At 39.8% G+C, this 19,894-nt stretch overlaps 1 protein-coding gene and 1 pseudogene across 2 annotated transcripts; one reads left to right on the top strand and one right to left on the bottom strand.

The window, feature by feature from the left end:
- The first annotated feature begins 619 nt into the window (after positions 1-619).
- On the top strand, positions 620-19,256 carry AMACR (alpha-methylacyl-CoA racemase). Of its 2 annotated transcripts, XM_019450687.2 has the most exons (5): positions 620-939; positions 3,859-4,002; positions 5,059-5,219; positions 8,559-8,745; positions 18,502-19,256. In XM_019450687.2, the coding sequence occupies exons 1-5, from the start codon at positions 693-695 to the stop codon at positions 18,909-18,911; spliced, it is 1,149 nt and encodes a 382-aa protein (XP_019306232.2). In that variant the 5' UTR covers positions 620-692; the 3' UTR covers positions 18,912-19,256. The 2 variants fall into 2 exon arrangements, with proteins under 2 accessions (XP_019306232.2, XP_053762887.1); XM_053906912.1 differs by lacking the exon at positions 5,059-5,219 and having other exon boundaries at positions 18,502-18,520.
- On the bottom strand, positions 12,474-13,509 carry LOC109267727 (protein SET-like; annotated as a pseudogene).
- Positions 19,257-19,894: the final 638 nt, after the last annotated feature.

The following is a 19,894-nucleotide window of genomic DNA, read 5'->3' as shown; positions in this document are numbered from 1 at the left end:
TTTTTGTGTATATAAGCCTCTTCCCAACTCCTGGGGGTAGAATGCTCCTAACCACCTCCTTGTTGGTGCTGCTTGGTTAGACTAGATTTTGCTGGGAAGGAAGGAAGGAAAGATGGAAAGAAGGAAGGAAGGAAGGAAGAAACAGAGAAAGAGAGAAAGAGAGAGAGAAAGAGAGAAAGAGAAAAAGAAAGAGAGAGAAAGAAAAGAAAGAGAAAGAAAGGAAAGAAAAGGAAAGAAAGGAAGGAAGGAAGGAAGGAAAAGAAAGAAAGAAAAGGAAAGAAAGGAAGAAAGAAAAGAAAGAAAGGAAGAAAGAAAGAAAGAAAAGAAAGAAAGAAAGGAAGGAAGGAAGGAAGGAAGAAAGAAAGGGAGAAAGAGAAAGAAATAAAGAAAGAAAGAAATCTTAAAATGTTTAACAAGCCTTACTTTAACTTCTAACAGAAGGTCTGCAGAGGGAGGCAAAGAATGCCTGCCTGAACCCAGTGGCACGCAACCCCTCAAAGGGAAAGCAGCCAACGGAAAGGAAAACCACCTATTGGACTAGCCAGGAGGCGGGGCCAGGATCCTCCGCATGTACAGACTCTGCACGGGAGGAGGAGGAGGAGGGAGGGAGGGACCGCTTGGGGCCCGCCTCCCGGGCGGTCTAGGCTCGGTCTGGGCCGCTGGAGACTTCTTCACCTGGAGAGCCGGGTCCCATGGCGCTGCGGGGTGTCCTGGTGTTGGAGCTGGCCGGCCTGGCCCCAGGCCCGTTCTGCGGTATGGTCCTTGCGGACTTCGGGGCCCAGGTGGTGCGTGTGGACCGGCCGGGCGCCAGAGGGGACGTCAGCTTCATGGCACGGGGCAAGCGCTCGCTGGCGGTGAACCTGAAGCGGCCGGATGGGGCATTGGTGCTGAGGCGCCTGTGCGCCCAGGCGGACGTGGTGCTGGAGCCCTTCCGCCACGGTGAGCCCCAGGCTCCTCTGCGGCTCCGACGGGGGACCGGACGCGGAAAGGTCCCCGCCGAAGGGAGGGGCTGGGCCGTACGAGCCCGTCACATCTACGCTCTGTTGCCGACAGAACCTTTTCCTGTCACTGCCTTTCTAGATTTTTCTGTCGCGTTTTGCTATTGTTGATCAGTCCCCCCTTGAGATGATCTATACTTGGAATCTCAGATACTGAGGTTGCCCCTGTTCTCCTTATACCCATTTCCGCCCCCTCCCCCAGATTCTCTTTGTTTCTAATCACTCATTTGTGCTTGTCTTAATTATTTGAGAGTCCCGAATCCTGTGAGAATCTAAGGAAAGCCAAAGATTGCCTTCCTGGAAAATTGCATGTAGGTACATAGTCGTTTTTCTACCGTTTTGGGGGTTGGTGTACCCTCTAAAGCATCTAGACCCAGGCTAACATTCTCTGCGGTAAATCCTGGTGTTCCAAGTTCCTTCCAGCTTCAGCTCAATTTGGTTTACAGTTTGCTTCCTGGAGCCACCTTTTCCATCCCCACTGTTTTCACCTTTTTATAGACAGATGATGGCCAAATTGATAATCGTACCTCCGTCTTTTAGAGCCATAGACCTCTGAAATACACAGACTGTGCACGTGTCTTAACTGGCTGTCTTATCTCCCAGGCACTGCAACTTCCATAAATCCCAAAACAAGCACATTATCTTACCTCCGAGAATAACATCTCCTCTTGTGTTACTTATTTTTTTATTTTTTATTTTTATTTTTATTTAAAATTTACATCCAAATTAGTTAGCATATGGTGCAACAATGATTTCAGGAGTAGATTCCTTAGTGCCCCTTACCCATTTAGCCCACCCCCAACCCCCCACAGCCCCTCCAGCAACCCTCAGTTTCTTCTCCATATTTGAGTCTCTTATGTTTTGTCCCCCTCCCTGTTTTTATATTATTTTTCTTTCCCTTCCCTTGTGTTCATCTGTTTTGTCTCTTAAAGCCCACATATGAGTGAAGTCATATATTTGTCTTTTCTCTGACTAATTTCACTTAGCATAATACCCTCCAGTTCCATCCGCGTAGTTGCAAATGGCAAGATTTCATTGTTTTTGATTGCCGAGTAATACTCCATTTTATATATATACCACATCTTCTTTATCCATTCATCCATCGAGGGACATTTGGGCTCTTTCCATACTTTGGCTATTGTTGATAGTGCTGTTATAAACATGGGGGTGCATGTGTCCCTTTGAAACAGCACGCCTGTATCCCTTGGGTAAATACCTAGTAGTGCAATAGCTGGGTCATAGGGTAGTTCTATTTTTAGTTCATGGAACCACCATACTGTTTTCCAGAGTGGCTGCACTAGCTTGCATTCCCATCCTCCTGTGTTGTTTTTCTCATTAAATGGAACCAGTACCCTCCCAGCTGCCTGAATCCAAACCCTGTACTCTGCCCATGACTCCAAATATTCTTAACTGCATTTGCTTTCAGTTATCAGGAATCCTCCTTAGCTTCTGTAGCTTCCTTCACGCTGTTGTAACAGCCTTTTTAAAGATGATATGTGGGTCTAGCACAATTTGGATCCATTCTCAGCTCCCAGGGCAATCTTGCTCAAAGTACAAATCCAAAGCTTTGCCTGATATATAGCAGGAAGTCAGTAAATGTTTGGTGAATGAATTGAATATCTGTGGGGCACCAGGCATATTAAATGTTAAATCATTTATTCACACAGCCAGATTGGAGGATGATAATAATTTAATAATTAGGATTATATCATAATTTAATAATGCCCCATTTAAAGATAGAGGCTCGACATGGTTGACTCCACGATCTTGCAATTAGAAGGAAAATAGAGGGGTGCCTGGGTGGCTCAGTCGGTTAAGCATCCGACTCCGGCTCAGGTCATGATCTCGCGGTCCGTGGGTTGGAGCCCCGCGTCGGGCTCTGTGCTGACAGCTCAGAGCCTGGAGCCTGCTTCAGATTCTGTGTCTCCTTCTCTCTGTGACTCTCCCCCGTTCATGCTCTGTCTCTCTCTGTCTCAAAAATAAATAAACATTTAAAAAAAATTTTTAAAAAAAGAAGGAAAATGGAGCTGTGAATACAGATGTAGCTGCCAGGTGAGAGGATTGTGGCTGGTGTTTAGGTAGAAGACTAGAGTTTTCTGTAATTTACTATAGCTTTAGGAAGACAAAACTGTAAATATATAGTCTTCATTATTTTTAATCCCAGGAGGTTAAAAATACTAGTTATCTGGATTTTGTGCAATAAATACTATACTTATTCATAAGAGCTCTTAGATGGTATTGTAGCAAATTTTATCACTGACATTTTGGTGAGCTTTTTTGTGAAGATGCCCATGCTAGGCACTTCAGAGACCCATGGAAACAGATCAGGTGTGAATCCTGCCAGAGGAGCTTCTAAACTGAGGGGAAGATGATGGAATATATACACAAAAGCATAGTGTGAGGTAGAAGGTGGCGGATGATGGGGGCACAGAAAAAGAAAACACCTTAAAGGCTTTCGAAAGTGAATTTTTGACCAAATTCAGCCCCAGGGTAACTGTTCTAGGAGAACAAGCCATTTCTAATAAATTACTAAGGAGAGTATTTGGGGAACTATAAAGGCACTGACTAAAGGAAGGAATGGCCCACTATGGGGATTGCAGGAACTTGGATATGCCTGAAGGGAATTAAGGTGGGGCTGGAAGGAAATAGGATTTGGGGGCAGAAGTCACACATTCCAGAAATGGTGGCTTCACTCTGTGTCCTTAATTATTGGAAACGTGCTAAAACCCACAACAAACGTTATCGGTATGATTTGGAAGAGTGCTATTTTATGTTTGCCACAGAGAGAGGATTGTTCCTATCCTCAGTTCATCCCTCTTAAAAAAAAAAAAAAAAAAATCTTTGTTCCCTTTCTCTTAAGGTGTTATGGAAAAACTCCAGCTAGGCCCGGAGATTCTGCAGAGGGAGAATCCAAAGCTCATCTATGCCAGGTTGAGTGGATTTGGCCAGTCAGGAAGATTCTGCGGGGTAGCAGGCCATGACATCAACTATTTGGCTTTGTCAGGTATGTTGACAAAATAATTTCTCTACACCTTTTATTTTGTTCCCAGTCAAGATTTACAGTTACACCAACTAAAAAGAATTTTTTAAAGGTGAAAATTTAAATATTTATCACAATCAATAAGGAGAGCATGGTTTGAAAAGAGTTGGTTTGTCATAGAACACTTATTCCCAACCCCTTTCCCTCTGACTTGACACATTTGAGGGATAATATACTCTCACTAGTAACATTTACTTACTACATTTCTCACTACAATTCTCAGGCAAGACCCTGCCAGGAAGTAAGAGCCTTGGTGGTAATGGGGATGGCTGTTGTACAATTCTAGAAGTCCAATGCGCTATCCATTGCGCAACGAGCCACCTGCTGTTGTACAATTCTAAAATGCTGATAGAGTTTGATCTGAACTCCCCTTTCCACCTCCATTCTGAATCATTGCCTGAGTCACCATTTTAGACTTCTATGAATACCTGTAGCTTTCAGGTCATATTGTCACTTTATTAGAATTTTTGCCTGTGAGAACAGGTCTTAGAATGGCCTGATCCTAGAATTCTAAGAAATTGTGTGTTGTTGAATAAAGGCCTCAAATTTCCTGTGAGTACACATTTAAAGATTGAGGATAAGAGTGTGGGTAGAATTGTTTTTTCCATCTATTTAAAAATAGAATTACTTTATTTTTTCTTGTGTTTGATTATTTTCTTGCATCTCTAATAAGACTGAAAGTGGGTCATAACTGTTGGTAAGCCATAATCTAAATTGCTAACAATAATTTTTTCCTCGAAACTCAGTGAGTAAAAACTTAGCAATAAAATTCTGAAAGTGTTATTTGGAATAAAGTTTTAGAGAGAAAACAACAACAAAACAAAACAAGGAGTCTTGTTGGGGGAAAAGCCTGTTTATAAATATGCTGACTAGGTTTAGATTTGGAAAAGCATCATGTACCGGTTTTCACCATGTCGGCAACTAGAATGATTGGTTATTCCTCGTAAGATGTTCATGTATCTATTTAAAAGTGACATTAAATTTACATTTCGTGTTCCTTGATTTCTTTAAATTATGTAGGTGTTCTGTCAAAGATTGGCAGAAGTGGTGAGAATCCGTATGCACCGCTGAATCTCCTGGCTGACTTTGGTGGTGGTGGCCTCATATGCACACTGGGCATCTTGTTGGCTCTTTTTCAACGCACACGCTCTGGCAAAGGTCAGGTCATTGATGCCAGCATGGTAAGTGTTAACTGGGGGAGGTGATAAGCCTACCAGTTGTTCTAAGTATGATAGGCGGCTGCCTCAGATTGTTTTGTGAATAAGAGATAAATGAGATTTGAAGTTTGAATCCAAATTATCCAGGATATCCTTTTTTTTTTTTTAATAGCCTCATATCCTTTCATTGAGTATCTTGTTTGTAGAATCAGTTTTCTAAACTTTTCATGACTCATCTGATTCCTGCGTTGGTTTCAACAATCTTCGCCTGCCATTTCTTGTGCTTAGAATACAGTTTTCAAGCAATCTTCATTAAAAACTGGGCTCGGGAAGGAAGTCCCCCTTAGCAGACAGAGAAGATTCTTAAGGGTGCTAGAGTAAAATTGGGTCAGTCTAGACTTTCCTGTTACAGTTTGCAGGGGAGACTCCAACATCACGAAGCTTCAGTTTTTTCACTGTCACGCACTGAGTACGTGCCTTGCGTTATGCTAGGCGCTTTCCCTGTGCGATTTCTCCTAATCCTCAAAACACCAGTTCCAGTTGGAATACTTTATTTGAAGAAAGGAGAAACTGAAGCATAGAAATTTGCCCAAGTTCTCACAGCCAGTTGATAAGAGCCCAATCCAGCATTCTACATATGTATTTGCATTTGGACAGATCTTTGGAGGGAGAAGGAAGATGGGTTTGAGGAAGACAAGACTGGAGGCAGAGGGACAGTTACTGGGTTGTTGCTGGGAGATACGAGCAAGTACTAAAGTCATTGATGGTGGAACAGGTCTGGATCTGAGGGCTATTGGAGACATAAAATTGCCAGGATCTGGTGACGCGTTGGCAGTAAAGGGGGAGCGAGGAGTCAAGGGTGGCTCCCGTGTTTCTGGCTTGGATGACCTGGTGGATGGCATCACTGGCACCTTGGGGGCGGACTGCCAATGGAAGAGGCAGTATGGGTCAGTGGTTAAGAGCACGGATTCTGGCACCTGTTTCCTCCACCCCAGCTCTGCCGCTGACTGGTTCTGGGACTTGGGTGAGTTACTTACCTCCCTGTGCCTCGGCTTCTTCTTTGTAAAATGGAGACAGTAATGGTAACTGCCTCATAGCATTGTTAGAGAACTAAGCGAATTGATGCCTTGTTCGGTGTGTAAACAATGCCTGGCATAGAGGAGGTGCTATGTAAGAACTTGGTATTATTGTTGTTGTTATTCTTGTATGATAAGAGGAATTCAGTTTGGGTCATTTCAAGTTTGAAGTCTCTTTCAGATATCCCCACAGAGTGAGTACTCGAAGTTAGAAACTAGAAACAGGTTTTATTGTCATTTGGAAGCCACATGAGACCGTGTGGTCCTCTAAGGAAGGGGACAGAGCACCATATTTGAAGAGTGGGCAGTAGAGGAGAAGTCAGGGCATAAGGAGAGCAAAGTGGAGAACCAAGGAGTGTTTCCATGGAAACGAAAGATAAAGAAAGTGCTAAAAGAAAAAAAAAAGGAATGGTCAGAGGGTCAGGTGTCAGTAGAGACCTCAAGAGTTTATTTATTTTTTATATATTTTTAAGTTTATTTATTGAGAGAGAGAAAGCGAACGGGGGAGAGGCAGAGAGAGGGGGGAATCCCAAGCAGGCTCCACACTGTCAGTGCAGAGCTTTACATGGAGCTTGAACTCACAAACCATGAGATCATGACCAGAGCTGAAATCAAGAGTCAGAGGCTCAACTGACTGAGCCACCCAGTTACCGGCCTCAAGAGTTTAGATCTGAAAACTGTAAATTGGATTTGTCATTGGTGACCTTTTGCAAAAGCCATTTCCATGGCCCTTATCTTGGGGGCTTGGCTTATGCTTCCTTCTCACAGGCTAAACCCTGTGCTATTTCTCTTCCTTCTGATACTTTTATCAGGATACATTTGCATGTCCTCTGTGTCCATCTCTAAAGTGTGGTGTGTGATTGATCTTTTTTTTTCTTTTAATATTTATCTTAGAGAGAGAGAGAGAGAGAGAGAGAGGGAGAGAACAAGCAGGGAAGGGGCAGAGAGAGAGGGAAACAGAGGATCCAAAGCAGGCTCTGCACTGACAGCAGAGAGTCCGATATGGGGCTCAAACTAACGAACTGTGAACTCATCACCTAAGCTGAAGTTGGGCACTTAACCCACTGAGCTACCTAGGCGCCCCTGTGACATACTATTTGGTATGTCAGCTGTCAGAGCCATAAAATCAGGTGTGTGTGAGATTTCAAGTTTAAAGGGAAAGTTGGGATGTCTCCAAAGATATAGCCAGTAACTGTGAGAAACTCCGTGGACCCCCAATTCCAGCTATTTGATATGAGGGTGCTTTGCTGGCCTTCTCCTTGGGGTTCGAGAATCATTAGGATCATAAAGCCATGAGGGTAGGGAGGTATTCTTCTCTGGAGAGCCACATGCATCCAGCCTTGTGACAATTATACCTGAAGATGTGAATCCATTCCTGTTATTTCAGAACTCAGTGGGAAGTTGGCATTCCCAAACTAGTTTGTCTGGACTCAGAAAACCTATATATCTGCTGCTCATATTTTATGTTAATTGTGTAACTTTCTAGTGATTGTTAAGGTATATTAAATATTCAGATATAGTTTTCTTTGGCTTGGAGTCAAGCTAGAGTATGCTAAATTTAACTGTAATGTGGTTTACCTTTAAAATGTGATAGTTTCCTATTACCTATGTGTATGTGTTTATAGGTATTGAGACCAAAAGAAAGATTTTTTCAAAAGCTCTTTGCTTTATTTTTAACTTTTTATGCTGACAGTTAAAATTTTTTTTTTTTTAACATTTATTTATTTTTGAGAAATAGAGTGAGACAAAGCATGAGCCGGAGAGGGGCAGAGAGAGAAGGAGACACAGAATCTGAAGCAGGCTCCAGGCTCTGAGCAAGCGGTCAGCACAGAGCCCGATGCGGGGCTTGAACCCACAAACTGTGAGATGATGACCTGAGCCAAAGTCAGAGGCTCAACCGACTGAGCCACCCAGGTGCCCCTATCCTGAAAGTTTTTAATGTATATAATTATGGAGAGAATATATAATGAACTTCCGTGTACCCTCACTTGGCTTCAAACATTATCAACATTTGGCAGTCTTATTTGAAAAGAACAACAAAAGTAGTTCCTTCTAAGTCTTTTCTGAACTGTATTTTCTGAACTGAATAGTGGAGAAACCCTCTATCATAAACCTGTTCTAACACACTTTCTTGAAATATCAAGAAGTTGTGTAATTAGATACAGTCTTCCTGTACTCTAAGAAACATTGTTACACAAATGTTAAAAAAAAAAACTAAGTGGAAATTAATTGTTGTTTTATAGTTTAAATGTCTGGATTCATATTGTATACTGTTTCTTTTCCAAAGGTGGAAGGAACGGCATACCTAAGTTCTTTTCTGTGGAAGTCTCAACAAGTAGGACTGTGGGAACGACCTCGAGGACAGAACATGCTAGATGGTGGAGCACCTTTCTACACAACCTACAGGACAGCAGATGGGGGCTTCATGGCTGTGGGAGCAGTAGAACCCCAGTTCTACAAGCTGCTAATCAAAGGTAAGTAATATTCCTGTGCCTCTCCTGCTCCCTCCCCTTTTCTTGTGGGTGTTCTTTAACCTCGATTTTAGGCCTTTTAAATTCATTATGTCTTTTATTATGTATCCACTTTATGATTATAATTGTAATTATATTGTGGGGCATTTCCCTTATGTTTAAATTGACAGATACTTTCATAAGTCTATAAAATAGCTCAGAGTTTTAAAAAATAACCCATTTTATGCGAGTTCAATTTCATACTCAGCAGTGTTAGATATTTATGTTGCCCTTGCGTGCCCATGTCTTATTCTCAGAAATGATGTGCTGGTTCTGCCAGTTCTTATTCCTTGATAGATGCCCCCATGGGGTGCCAGAGCACAGAGTGACTTCGGTGAATAAGATTCTGTTGGAATATGTTATTATCACTTGATGCTTCTACAGTTTACCTTTCTTGCAGATTCTTGTCTCATTTGCATGTGGCCACAAGTTAGCAGGAGAATTTGCGATCTCTTCTTCTCTAATTAAACAATCAGACTAACATTTTGTTCCTGTAACATGTTTGAATTTGAAGTTTACTTTACAGGTAAATGAATAGCTAAGAAGTTTTAGAATATACATTGAAGAGGTATGACAAGCTGGTCATGGTGTGTCTGTCTTTTCAACTCCACGGTTGGAGTCTCATTATGTTTTGTAGTTTTTCAGATGCAATATACTACTCAAAGTTGTTTGCATATAGCTGAAATCATTGTTTTTTGCTAGCATCAGAAAGCGTTTTATGATCAACAATATTAACTTCACTAACTTAAATATAGTTGGAAAAACAAACAACAAAATAGTTTATGTAGATCATAAAAGTCTTTTTGTTCCAAAATTAAAACTAAGAATGGAAGGTATTAATTCAAAATTAGGGACAGAACAATGCTATATGAGGGGCTGAACACAGAGGGATCAACACCCTTTCCTTGGTGGTGCAGGGCCTTAGAAGGCAGGAGGGATATAGCAAGGTGAAGTTTGTACCTGACATAAATCTTGTATATTTATGCATTGTCTATAGAGAATTTAAACGTAATAATAAAATTGACTAAACTTCAGTCCGTTTTTGTTTTTGTTTTTTTAAACAGAGTGTGAGTGGGGAAGAGGGGCAGAAGGGGAGAGGGAGAGAGAATTTTAAGCAAGCTGCGTGTTCAGCACAAAGCCCAACACAGGGCACAATCCATGCCCCTAGGATCATGACCTAAGCCAAAATCAAGAGTCAGACACTCAACGGACTGAGCCACCCAGGTGCCCATCAGTCAGCTTTTTGTCATCATCATTCACAGGCAATTCTAAATGACAATGGTAAAATAAACTCATTGAAAAAATTTTGTTAGGAGAGGCTGAGTGGCTCAGCTGGTTAAGCATCTGACTTCGTCTCAGGTCATGATCTCATGGTTTGTGAGTTTGAACCCCTTGTCAGGCTCTGTGCTGACAGCTTGGAGCCTGGAGCCTGCTTCAGATTCTGGGTCTTCCTCTCTCTCTAGCCCTCCCCAGCTTGCGCTCAGTCTCTTTCTTGCTCAAAAATAAATCAACAGAAAAAGAAAACAAATGTTAGTTTGAGTTCTAAACAATTGCTACAGCTATTGTTGAGTTCTAATAACATATGTAAGATCTATTAGCACATTTTTATACTTAGCCTTTAGTAAATATTACATAGAAATTATTCAGAGAACTCCCAATTTTACGGTCTCACTCCTGTTTTTTCTTTTAAAATTTGTATAGTTTCAACATCCACATTTAGGTCTCTGTTAAATTATGATTAATTTTTTTGTATGGGGTGAGGTAGGGGTCCAACTTCATTGTTTTGCATATGGCTATCCAGTTTTCCCAGCACTGTTTGTCAAAAAGACTATTCTTTCTCCATTGAATGGTTTTGGCGTCTTTGTTGAAAATCAGTTGGCCATAATTGTAAGGGTTTAGTTTTGGACTCAGTTCTCTTCCATTGATGTACATGTCTACCCTTATGTCAGTACCACACTGTGTTGATCATTGTAGCTTTGTAGTAGGTTTGAAATTAGGAAGTGTGAGTCTTCCAATTTTGTTCTTTTTTAAGATTGACTATTCGGGGTCCCTTCCATTTCCATATGTATTGTTTTTAATGCTTATTATTATTGAGAGAGAGAGAGAGACAGAGTGTGAGTCAGGGAAGGGTAGAGAGAGAGGGAGACACAGAATCTGAAGCAGGCTCCAGGCTCTGAGCAATCTGCACAGAGCCTGTCATGGGGCTTGAACCCATGAACCACAAGATTATGACATGAAGTGAAGTTGGACGCCCAACCGACTGAGCCACCCAGGGGCCCCTCCATATGTATTTTAGAATCATCTTGCCAATTTCTGCAAAAAAGGCAGCTGGGATTTTGATAAGTGTTGTGCTGAATTGTGCATCAGTCTGGGGAGTATTGCCATCTTACCAGTATTAAGCCTTAATACCCATGAACATATATGATGCTTTTCATTTATAGAGGTCTAGAATTTTTTCAATGATACTTTGTAATTTTCAGTGCACACACCTGCACTTATTCTGCTAAATTTATAGAAGAATTTTATTATTTTTGATGCAATTGTAAATGGTACATTTTTGCATTGTTCGTTATTAGTGTATAGAAATACATAGTAAGTAGTTACTTTTGTATATTGATCTTATTTCCTGCAACCTCACTGAGCTCATTTTTCTTCTAAGTGTGGATCTCTGAGTTTATCTTGCTTGATTTCCTTGAGATTCTTGCATGTGCAAGTAATTTGTTTTTCATCAAATTTGGGAATTTTTCAGACATTTTTTCTTCTAGGATTTTCTCTGCCTTTTTTCTGTCTCTCTTCTTGTGAGACTCCCTTAATGCTTATGTTGGTATTTGTGTGTGTGTATGTACACATTTAGCTTTCTTGTAACAAAACAGCTTGTGGACTTTACCATTTAAAATTGAGCATCATCTTTCCTTTCCAGTGAAGCAGAAAGAAAAATTAAAAATAAACGGGAACAAAATTACAATAGACAATGTCAATTTCAGATAAGATCCTACAGGTTCTTCTGATTCTCCCCTCAAGTGGCAGGGCTCAAGTTATCATTAGGAGAGAATTTTATTTTAAAAATGTCATCTAAAACTGCAAAGATGTCCGTTAAGCATCATAATTAAACATGCCAGCGGAGAAGCCATGTTGTCAAAAGGCTCACCCAAACATCTCAAACTCACCCTTTGCTGACCTTCTATAACCCCATTTTTTAAATTTCTTTTTTCTTTTTTTTAAACAGGAGGAAGTAGGCAGATAAATGTTGGTAAATGCTAACCTTCCATATTCATATACAGACACAGAGTAATCTCTGAGCCCAATAGAGAAAGGAGGGAAAAAGCTAGAATTCTATGTACTACTACACAGGGGCCTACCACCTTCCAGCTTCCAGCAGAGCTAAGGGAGTAGAAAATTTTTCTTTTTTCCCACAGAGCACAGTAGCTTTGATTCCATTAAGTTTTTGTTGGGACAGGAAGGGATAAAAATTGAATGTCGAAGAGAAAGAGGTAGAGATTCTTTTCCCACTGTATTCTGCTCATGGTATTTCCCCCCCAAATAAGTTGAAAACCATGGTGTAATGGGAGAGAAAAGAGACTTCAAAAAAACAGGACAAATGAGCTAAGGTAGGGGTGGGGGGAAGGACTGCAACTTGCTCCCAGGGACTGGAGAAAATCCCAAAAGGAAGGTTGGAACCTGTTAATGTTCCATTAGTCATCTTCCCCTTCCTCCCCCTCATCATCATCTCCATCACCTTCATCCTCATCTCCTTATTCATCAGTATCTTCCAGTCTTCCCCCCCCCCCCCTCCTTCTCCGTTCCCATCTTCATCATCCATATTGGGAACCAAGTAGTACTTGAATGAATTTGATCAAATATCCTCTTTGATGACATCTCCTAACTCATCTGCACCTGCATCAGAATGGTCAGGAAACCAGGTGAAGAAGCTTTCTGGTTCCTCATGCTGTCTCTTTCCGCTGGCTTTCTTCTGCATTTGACTTGGACATTTCATCAAATCCTTTCAAGATTTCCATCTGATTTCAGTAGCTTTTGAAGATGGATCACCACTCTCATTCAGATGAAATTCTTTGGAGAGACCTTTATTTTCAAAGTAAGGGTTTTCATCCAAATAAAAATCTATCCTGTAACTTGATTTAATATCTTCAAATGCTGTCACTTCACCTCTTGTCAAGTAATGTAGTGCCTCTTCATCTTCCTTCCCAAGCAGTGTAGACACTTGTGGGTGGTTGACAAAGGTTGTTACCCCCTTGTGGGATTTTGGCAGTCGATTCCAACTTCTGAAAAAATGGTTGGCAGAGTTTCTTATATTTATGTTCTACTTTCAAAGTCTTCTCACTGGCTTATTCATTAAGTCTGTCTGTTCCATTTGTACTTCATCAGGATGTTCAGTTGTTGGCTGTTCTTGTTCTCCCTTTGGCAAGGGTTGAGAGGGTGCTGTCTCCTCTGGCTTGGAGGCAGGAGGCAGTCTCAGTTTCTTCATTTGAGGTGAGAGTGAAGACTGGCATTTGGGGGCCATGCTGTGAAGAGAGTCCAGGAAACAAGGGAAGACGCATGTCTGGAAGAAGCTCTGATGACTCCATATTTTGGTATTCTTGATGGTGTCCTACAGGTCTCTGAGGTTCTGTTCACTTTTCTTTATTCTCTTTTTGTTATTGTCTTTTATTTCTTTCCTCAGTATACCTCTTTTTGAGTTTGCTGATTCTTTCTCTTGTCAGTTCATGTCTATTGCTGAGTCCTTCTTTTTAAAAAAAAAATTTTTTAATGTTTTATTTATGCTTGAGAGAAAGAGAGACAGAGCATGAATGAGGGAGGGGCACAGCAAGAGAGGGAGACACAGAATCTGAAACAGGCTCCAGGCTCTGAGCTGTCAGCACAGAGCCCAACGTGGGGCTTGAACTCACGGACCGCGAGATCATGACCTGAGCCAAAGTTGGACGCTCAACCAACTGAGCCACCCAGGTGCCCCTTGCTGAGTCCTTCTAATGAAAGTTTTATTTGTTATATACTTTTCAATTCCAGAATTTCTATTTGGCTTCTTTTTAACAATCTAACTCTTTATTGATATTCTCTTTGATTAAACATCATTCTCAAATTTTGTTGAACTTTTCAGACATGGTTTCCTTCAGTGCTTTGAATATATTTAAAATAACTAGTTGATTTAAAGTCTTTGTCTAGTAAGTCCAGTATCTGGATTTTTTCAGGGACAGTTTCTGTTGATTCCTTTTTGTCTTGTGTAAGGGCCACATTTGCTTCCTTCTTTGCATGTCTCACAAGTTTTGTTGAAATTGGATATTTGAAATAATGTAAAATGACCACTTGGGAAATCAGGTCTTCACTTCCCTTCCCTCTCCCCTATCCTGGATTTATTATTGCTGCTATTTGTTTATGTAATGACTTTCTTGGACTAAATCTGTGTTCTTTGGTATGTGCAGTCACAGAAGTCTGTTTGGTTAGCTTGGTCATCAGGTAGTAATTGGATAGAGATGTCCTTAAATGCCTTGAACCAATAAATTTCCCATCTTTTTCTGTGTCTTTACTTCTTGCTTGTACAGACTCAAGGTCAGCCAGAGGTGAAAGATTAGGACCTTCTCAGATCTTTCCTGGGCATACTCATAGCCCTATATATGTGCCTTCTAAATTCCCGGAAATATGTTGGAGCATTTCAAAGCCCCCCATGAACATCCTATTCCCCACTTTTTTTCTTTTATTTGTCAGCTTCTTTTTATCCCAACAGGGAATGCCACCTCAGATAGCTATGCTATTAAATAGTTGTCACTGATTTTTTTTTTTTTTTTTGATAAATGTTAACAGTGTTCCAGAAATAAGGCATTGTGAGCTCCAAGTCAGATCAAATAAAGACAAGCCATGAGAATGGAGCCTTTCAGGGAGCTGCTAGACAAATGGCAGTTCTTGGGGGATGGGATTTGGGGGAAGCTCTCAACTCATTTCCGTCCTGCAAGTGGCTGTTATCCTGCTAGTTGTTTTACAGAGCTGTGACTGAGAGCCTGTTGGTTTTCATGACTACCACAGAGCTGGGGAGAGAGGGAGAAATTAGTGCAAGTTATAATACCACAAGGCTTACTGATCTTATGAGATGCAGCTGTTTTTCCTAAATAAATGCTCTTTGGATTGTTGTAAACTTCTAATTTCCAGAGTTACAAAAAAGTTCATTCTGACAGTTTGTGCCAGGGTTCTGTTGCTTTTATGCAAGAACAGGTTTCTGAAGGTTCTTGCTCTGCCATTCCGGAAGTTAACTTCCCTCCTTGGCATGTCTTATTGTTATCTTAAAACATATGTGTTTGGAATGATCATTTCTAACATCCACACTCCACCACAAGGAGTGAGTTTTTCTGGAAATACTGAAAATGAAACGAGACATTATTCTAGCAGGCTGATTGCTCCAGCCCTTCATCTTCTGACCACTTTCTCCTGGGCTTTCTCTTTTTAAGTCTAAACTCTGTAACCACTCTGATTTTTTACAGCCTCCTGTCTTTGTATCCACAGCCTTGTATGGTGTCCTTAACCTCCTCTCTCCGTTCAAAGTTCACGAGGGATCCTTGGCTGACAGGTGGTTTGTGCTTCAGGCCGGCTTAACATGTTAAGCCAGCTTTGGTGAATCTATATAGTCCATGCCAAAATGCCACAGCATTTTCTTTCTTTCACAAGATTTATTTACAAAAGTACTACTTTTATTAATCACATATACATTACTTCTCTCTCAGGCCCAGCTGGACAAGCTGCCACATCTAGACTGATTTTATTACCTTATTCATTTTACCTTATATTTGAGATCTTTGAGACCATACTTTAATCTTAACATAATACACAAGGTTTTTATAAGGTAAAAATTCTACCGTACTGCATGTCTGCTGCTTTCTGGGGCAAAAAAAATCTGTAAATACAGAGAATTTCATGACGTTTTGAGATAACAAGACACTTACAAGTATATTCAGATAAGTAGTAGAGAATTTTTAAGTTGTTTTAAAATTTGAAAATCTTACTAAAAGAAAAGCAGACAATAACGAGTATTGCCAAGGTTGTGAGGAAACTGCAACCCCCTGTGCATTACTAGTGGGAATGTAATATGGCAGGTCCTCAAAAAATTAAATAGAATTACTATAAATTTTATGCTACCACAATTTTTAAAAGATTAAAAGTAATTCAAAATAATATGTGTTTTAGAAAAGAATGTAATACAGAATTTGTAAAGAAGTAAAAATTCTCTCTTGTTCTTTCACTTGGGGGAAGTTTGGGATGTGGCTTTCAAGAACTTTTTCTGTGCACATACCAACACGGTTGTTTTATTTATTTATAAATTGTATTTATATATAATATAAAATTATCCAAACTTACAATTAATAGCTGTCTTTTTGTATTCAACAGTATACTAAAGATGTCCTTTCTTGGCAATACAAAAATTCTGCACCCTCATGATATACCTAGCAGCATATGAAACTGTATGGTACGCCTGTACTAAAATTTAAATGTTTCCTTATTCAAGTTCATTTATATTTTTTCCACAGCTTTGCATTGTAACAAATATTTATTATTTACTAATAAACATTAATCTTTGTACATGTATCATTGCATACTTACAACATGAATTTTTAACTGTTTAATATATGCCTAATATTGTGTTACAGAGCAGTAAAGTTTATGGCATGTACTTAAAATAATAAGTATTTTGTGTAATTGTGTGTATGTATGTGTATGTGTTACATGTATATATAAGATCACTTTTTGGAAATCAAAACATACTTTCCCAGGTTTTAAATAGTCTGAGTCTACAGGCCAGTCCTTAAAAGTCTGTTTAAATTTAATTATTGATTATGCTATAAAAACTAGCTGCAATCTACAATTATATTCATGTAGGGGAGTGGTTTTAGAGTACCATACAGGAATGTCAAGAGCACAAGAAACAGCGTATCCTAAACCACTGGTAGTTAGTCCTGTGGCCTTGATCAGAGTGATGGGCAGGATAGGAAACTATGGGCTGAGAAAGGATAATAAGACAGTGGAAAAGCTAGGGTGTCAGAATTAGGGGTAGGAGCTGGAGTCTTTTGATTTCTAGTATTTTTTCCAGTATACAAACTTTAACCTGTGAGACCATTAATCTCAAATATAATGTCTGTTACAGGGAGAGCATATTTTATTTAGTCTGTTTATAATGTCTTTTATCAGGGAGATCCAATTTTATTTAGTATTATGATTCTGATCACATTCTGATTAAAAAAAAACCTGAAAAGCATGCAAAGATATTTATAACAGTAGCTATGATCTAAATCACTATTTTTTGGCTAACTGGACACTTTATTTGTTTTTCAGTCACAGAGTTTGGGGTAGTCAGGAAAAAGAAGAAAAGTAAAAGACATCCTTAGGAACATTTTTGTGTGTGTGTAGATTATAGTGATAAAGCTGAAGTAATGGCTCAGTGTTTTTCCTCGTATATGAATGGGTCAGAGGAAAATTTACTTGTTTATCCCACAGGTGTCTTTTCACAACTATCCAGAACTATGTGAGTTCTCCTTATTTCCTTATATATCCCAAAACCCTAAGAAGGGCCTGCAGTATTCATATCTACTTTCCTTTATAGGGATTTTCTTCCTCAAAGCAGCTTACATGCAATTAATTAGTCATCGTTCTTCTACATGATAGGGAAGGAAAGGATGACAAAAGTGAGAATTATTAGATTAACTTGACTGAACTTCTGCAAAATCACATGCATACGAAGGTCCTTTCATGATTATTCCACTCTAAGATCCACATTTAAAAACTCTCTTCCTTGTGGGAATAGAAAATGACATTTACACCAAACTCTAGTAAAGTGGCTTTTGGGGTATAATTTAATCAGCACTGGAGTTCAGGTGTGTCTGCAGGGGTAGGTGCTTGTAGTTAATAAAGGAAGCAGTGAGCAGGTCCTGGGCCAAGAAGCCATCCTTTCTGTTAAATCCCCAGCTGAATGCTTTCATTTTCTCTCCACTATGTGTTGATGAGCTTTTCATGATCCCCTTCATGCTTGACACAAAAGTCTGTGTGCCCCGTTCATGATTTGACTGGTTGACCACTTTCTGTCCTGTTTGCTGTAGGAACAATTTTTTGCATGGGTCTTTGGGTACCTTACAAATCCTTTGTTCCTAGTTCACAGCAGTTTTGTAAGAGGGTAATGAGTCAAATATCACTGCTTAACTAGAGCTCTTTTATTTGTCCAAAATAAAAGGAGATGAATATTACATGTTAAATTGCAATCTTGAATTTAATCATTTATCTTCAGGCTTCTTCCTTAAAAACTGGGGTAGTCATGTGTAAAGTTGTTTAAATTTTATATTTCGTAGGGTTTGGGAACACTATATAAAATGTGGGGTTATTTGAAATCAGTATGACAGATAATAACATCTTGAGGAAATTTCTTTTTGAAAACCTACTCAGGGAAAAATCAATTTCTGGAAACTAGACCTTTACAGATAGACTACTTTTGGTGAAATGTAAATAATAAAATCTTGGCAGTAGGAAGTCTGTTTTCAGTCTTGCTACCCTATTACCTTTGCCCTTTCCGGCTACTGGCTCCAAGTTGAGTTTGAATTGTGTCTCTTGACCCATCTGAGAAACCCTTAAAGACACCCTATTTGGGACACTATGGTGAGGTCAAAACTCATTTTATTGACTATAACCACTCCACCCAAAGCATAATAATTTAAGAAGTTGTGTTTTTATTCTCAGGACTTGGACTAAAGTCTGATGAGCTTCCTAATCAAATGAGCGTGACTGATTGGCCAGAAATGAAGAGGAGGTTCGCAGAGGTATTTGCAAAGAAGACCAAAGAAGAGTGGTGTCAGATCTTCGATGGCACAGATGCGTGTGTGACTCCAGTTCTGACGTTTGAAGAGGTCACCCAGCATGATCATAACAAAGAACGAGGCTCATTTATCACTGATGAGGAGCAGAATGTGAGTCCCCGCCCTGCACCTCTGCTGTCAGACACCCCCGCTCTCCCTTCTTCCAAGAGGGATCCTTTTGTAGGAGAACATACTGAAGAGATACTTCAAGAGTTTGGGTTCAGTCAGGTAGAGATCAATCAGCTTGCCTCAGATAAAATCATTGAAATTAATAAGCCACGAGCTAATCTCTAAATTCCAGGCCTCACAGCTCAAGTGAATTGAATATTACATGTTCAGTGTGGGATAATACATAAAATTGTGTGCACAGAAACACGAAGGAACAGCATCCTGGTAGACCAGCTGTTCTAATCAAGAAACAAGACTGTGAGTACACAGTAATGATTGAATTCTGAAAATGGTTAACATGATTATTGATTTAGGAATGTTTTTAGTTTACTAATATTAAATTGTGGCAGTTTTTCTGCTTTTCAATTTACTTGATAGATTATATTTTTAATATTAAGATATGAATAATATACTTTCAATAGATGAATATAATGGTTTTTATTAAATAAAGCCTTTCCCCCCTAAAGTTTACTTCTGCTTCTAAGTTTCTGAAAAGTTTTCAAGAAAGTCCTTGAAATAGCACTTAAAAAGCAATTTGTGACTCTTCCTCCTCCTCCTCCTCCTCCTCCTCCTCCTCCTCCTCCTCCTCCTCCTCCTCTTCCTTCTTCTTCTTCTTCTTCTTCTACTTCTACTTCTTCTTCTTCTTCTTTTTATCCTGTTACTCTACTGGTAATCTTTACCACATCAAACTGGTCTTTTCATCCTGTAAGATTCTTCAATGGTTCTCTTTTCTTTTCCTTAGGTAACAAATACAAATCCATTTATGTAGCATATCAACCCTTTTTTATAATAAGACTTCTACCTAGCTGTTCAGTCCCATCTCTACTCCCCAGCACTTTCTATTGGACTGACTCAAGTTTCTAATTATGTGATGGTCTCTCTTGCTTCCATTCCTTTCCATATGGAAACAAACGAAAATGAAAATGAAAATGAAAATACAACAATCCAAATTCTTTGGGACGCAGCGAAGGCAGTCCTGAGAGGAAAATACATTGCAATCCAGGCCTATCTCAAGAAACAAGAAAAATCCCAAATACAAAATCTAACAGCACACCTAAAGGAAATAGAAGCAGAACAGCAAAGGCAGCCTAAACCCAGCAGAAGAAGAG

This window comes from Panthera pardus, unplaced genomic scaffold (genome assembly GCF_024362965.1).
Source record: "Panthera pardus isolate Hobbes unplaced genomic scaffold, ASM2436296v1 HiC_scaffold_2, whole genome shotgun sequence".
Lineage (NCBI taxonomy): Eukaryota > Metazoa > Chordata > Mammalia > Carnivora > Felidae > Panthera > Panthera pardus.
Note: the sequence above shows the minus strand (reverse complement) of the source record. Positions and strands in the feature narration are given on the sequence as shown.

What these genes read in the sequence shown, in the direction of transcription:
- AMACR (XM_019450687.2), top strand. Translation starts at nt 693, where the DNA reads ATGGCGCTGCGGGGTGTCCTGGTGTTGGAGCTGGCCGGCCTGGCCCCA. An exon ending in CAACTATTTGGCTTTGTCAG is followed by an intron (nt 4,003 to 5,058) that starts GTATGTTGACAA and finishes TAAATTATGTAG; the next exon opens with GTGTTCTGTCAAAGATTGGC. An exon ending in CTACAAGCTGCTAATCAAAG is followed by an intron (nt 8,746 to 18,501) that starts GTAAGTAATATT and finishes TTTTATTCTCAG; the next exon opens with GACTTGGACTAAAGTCTGAT.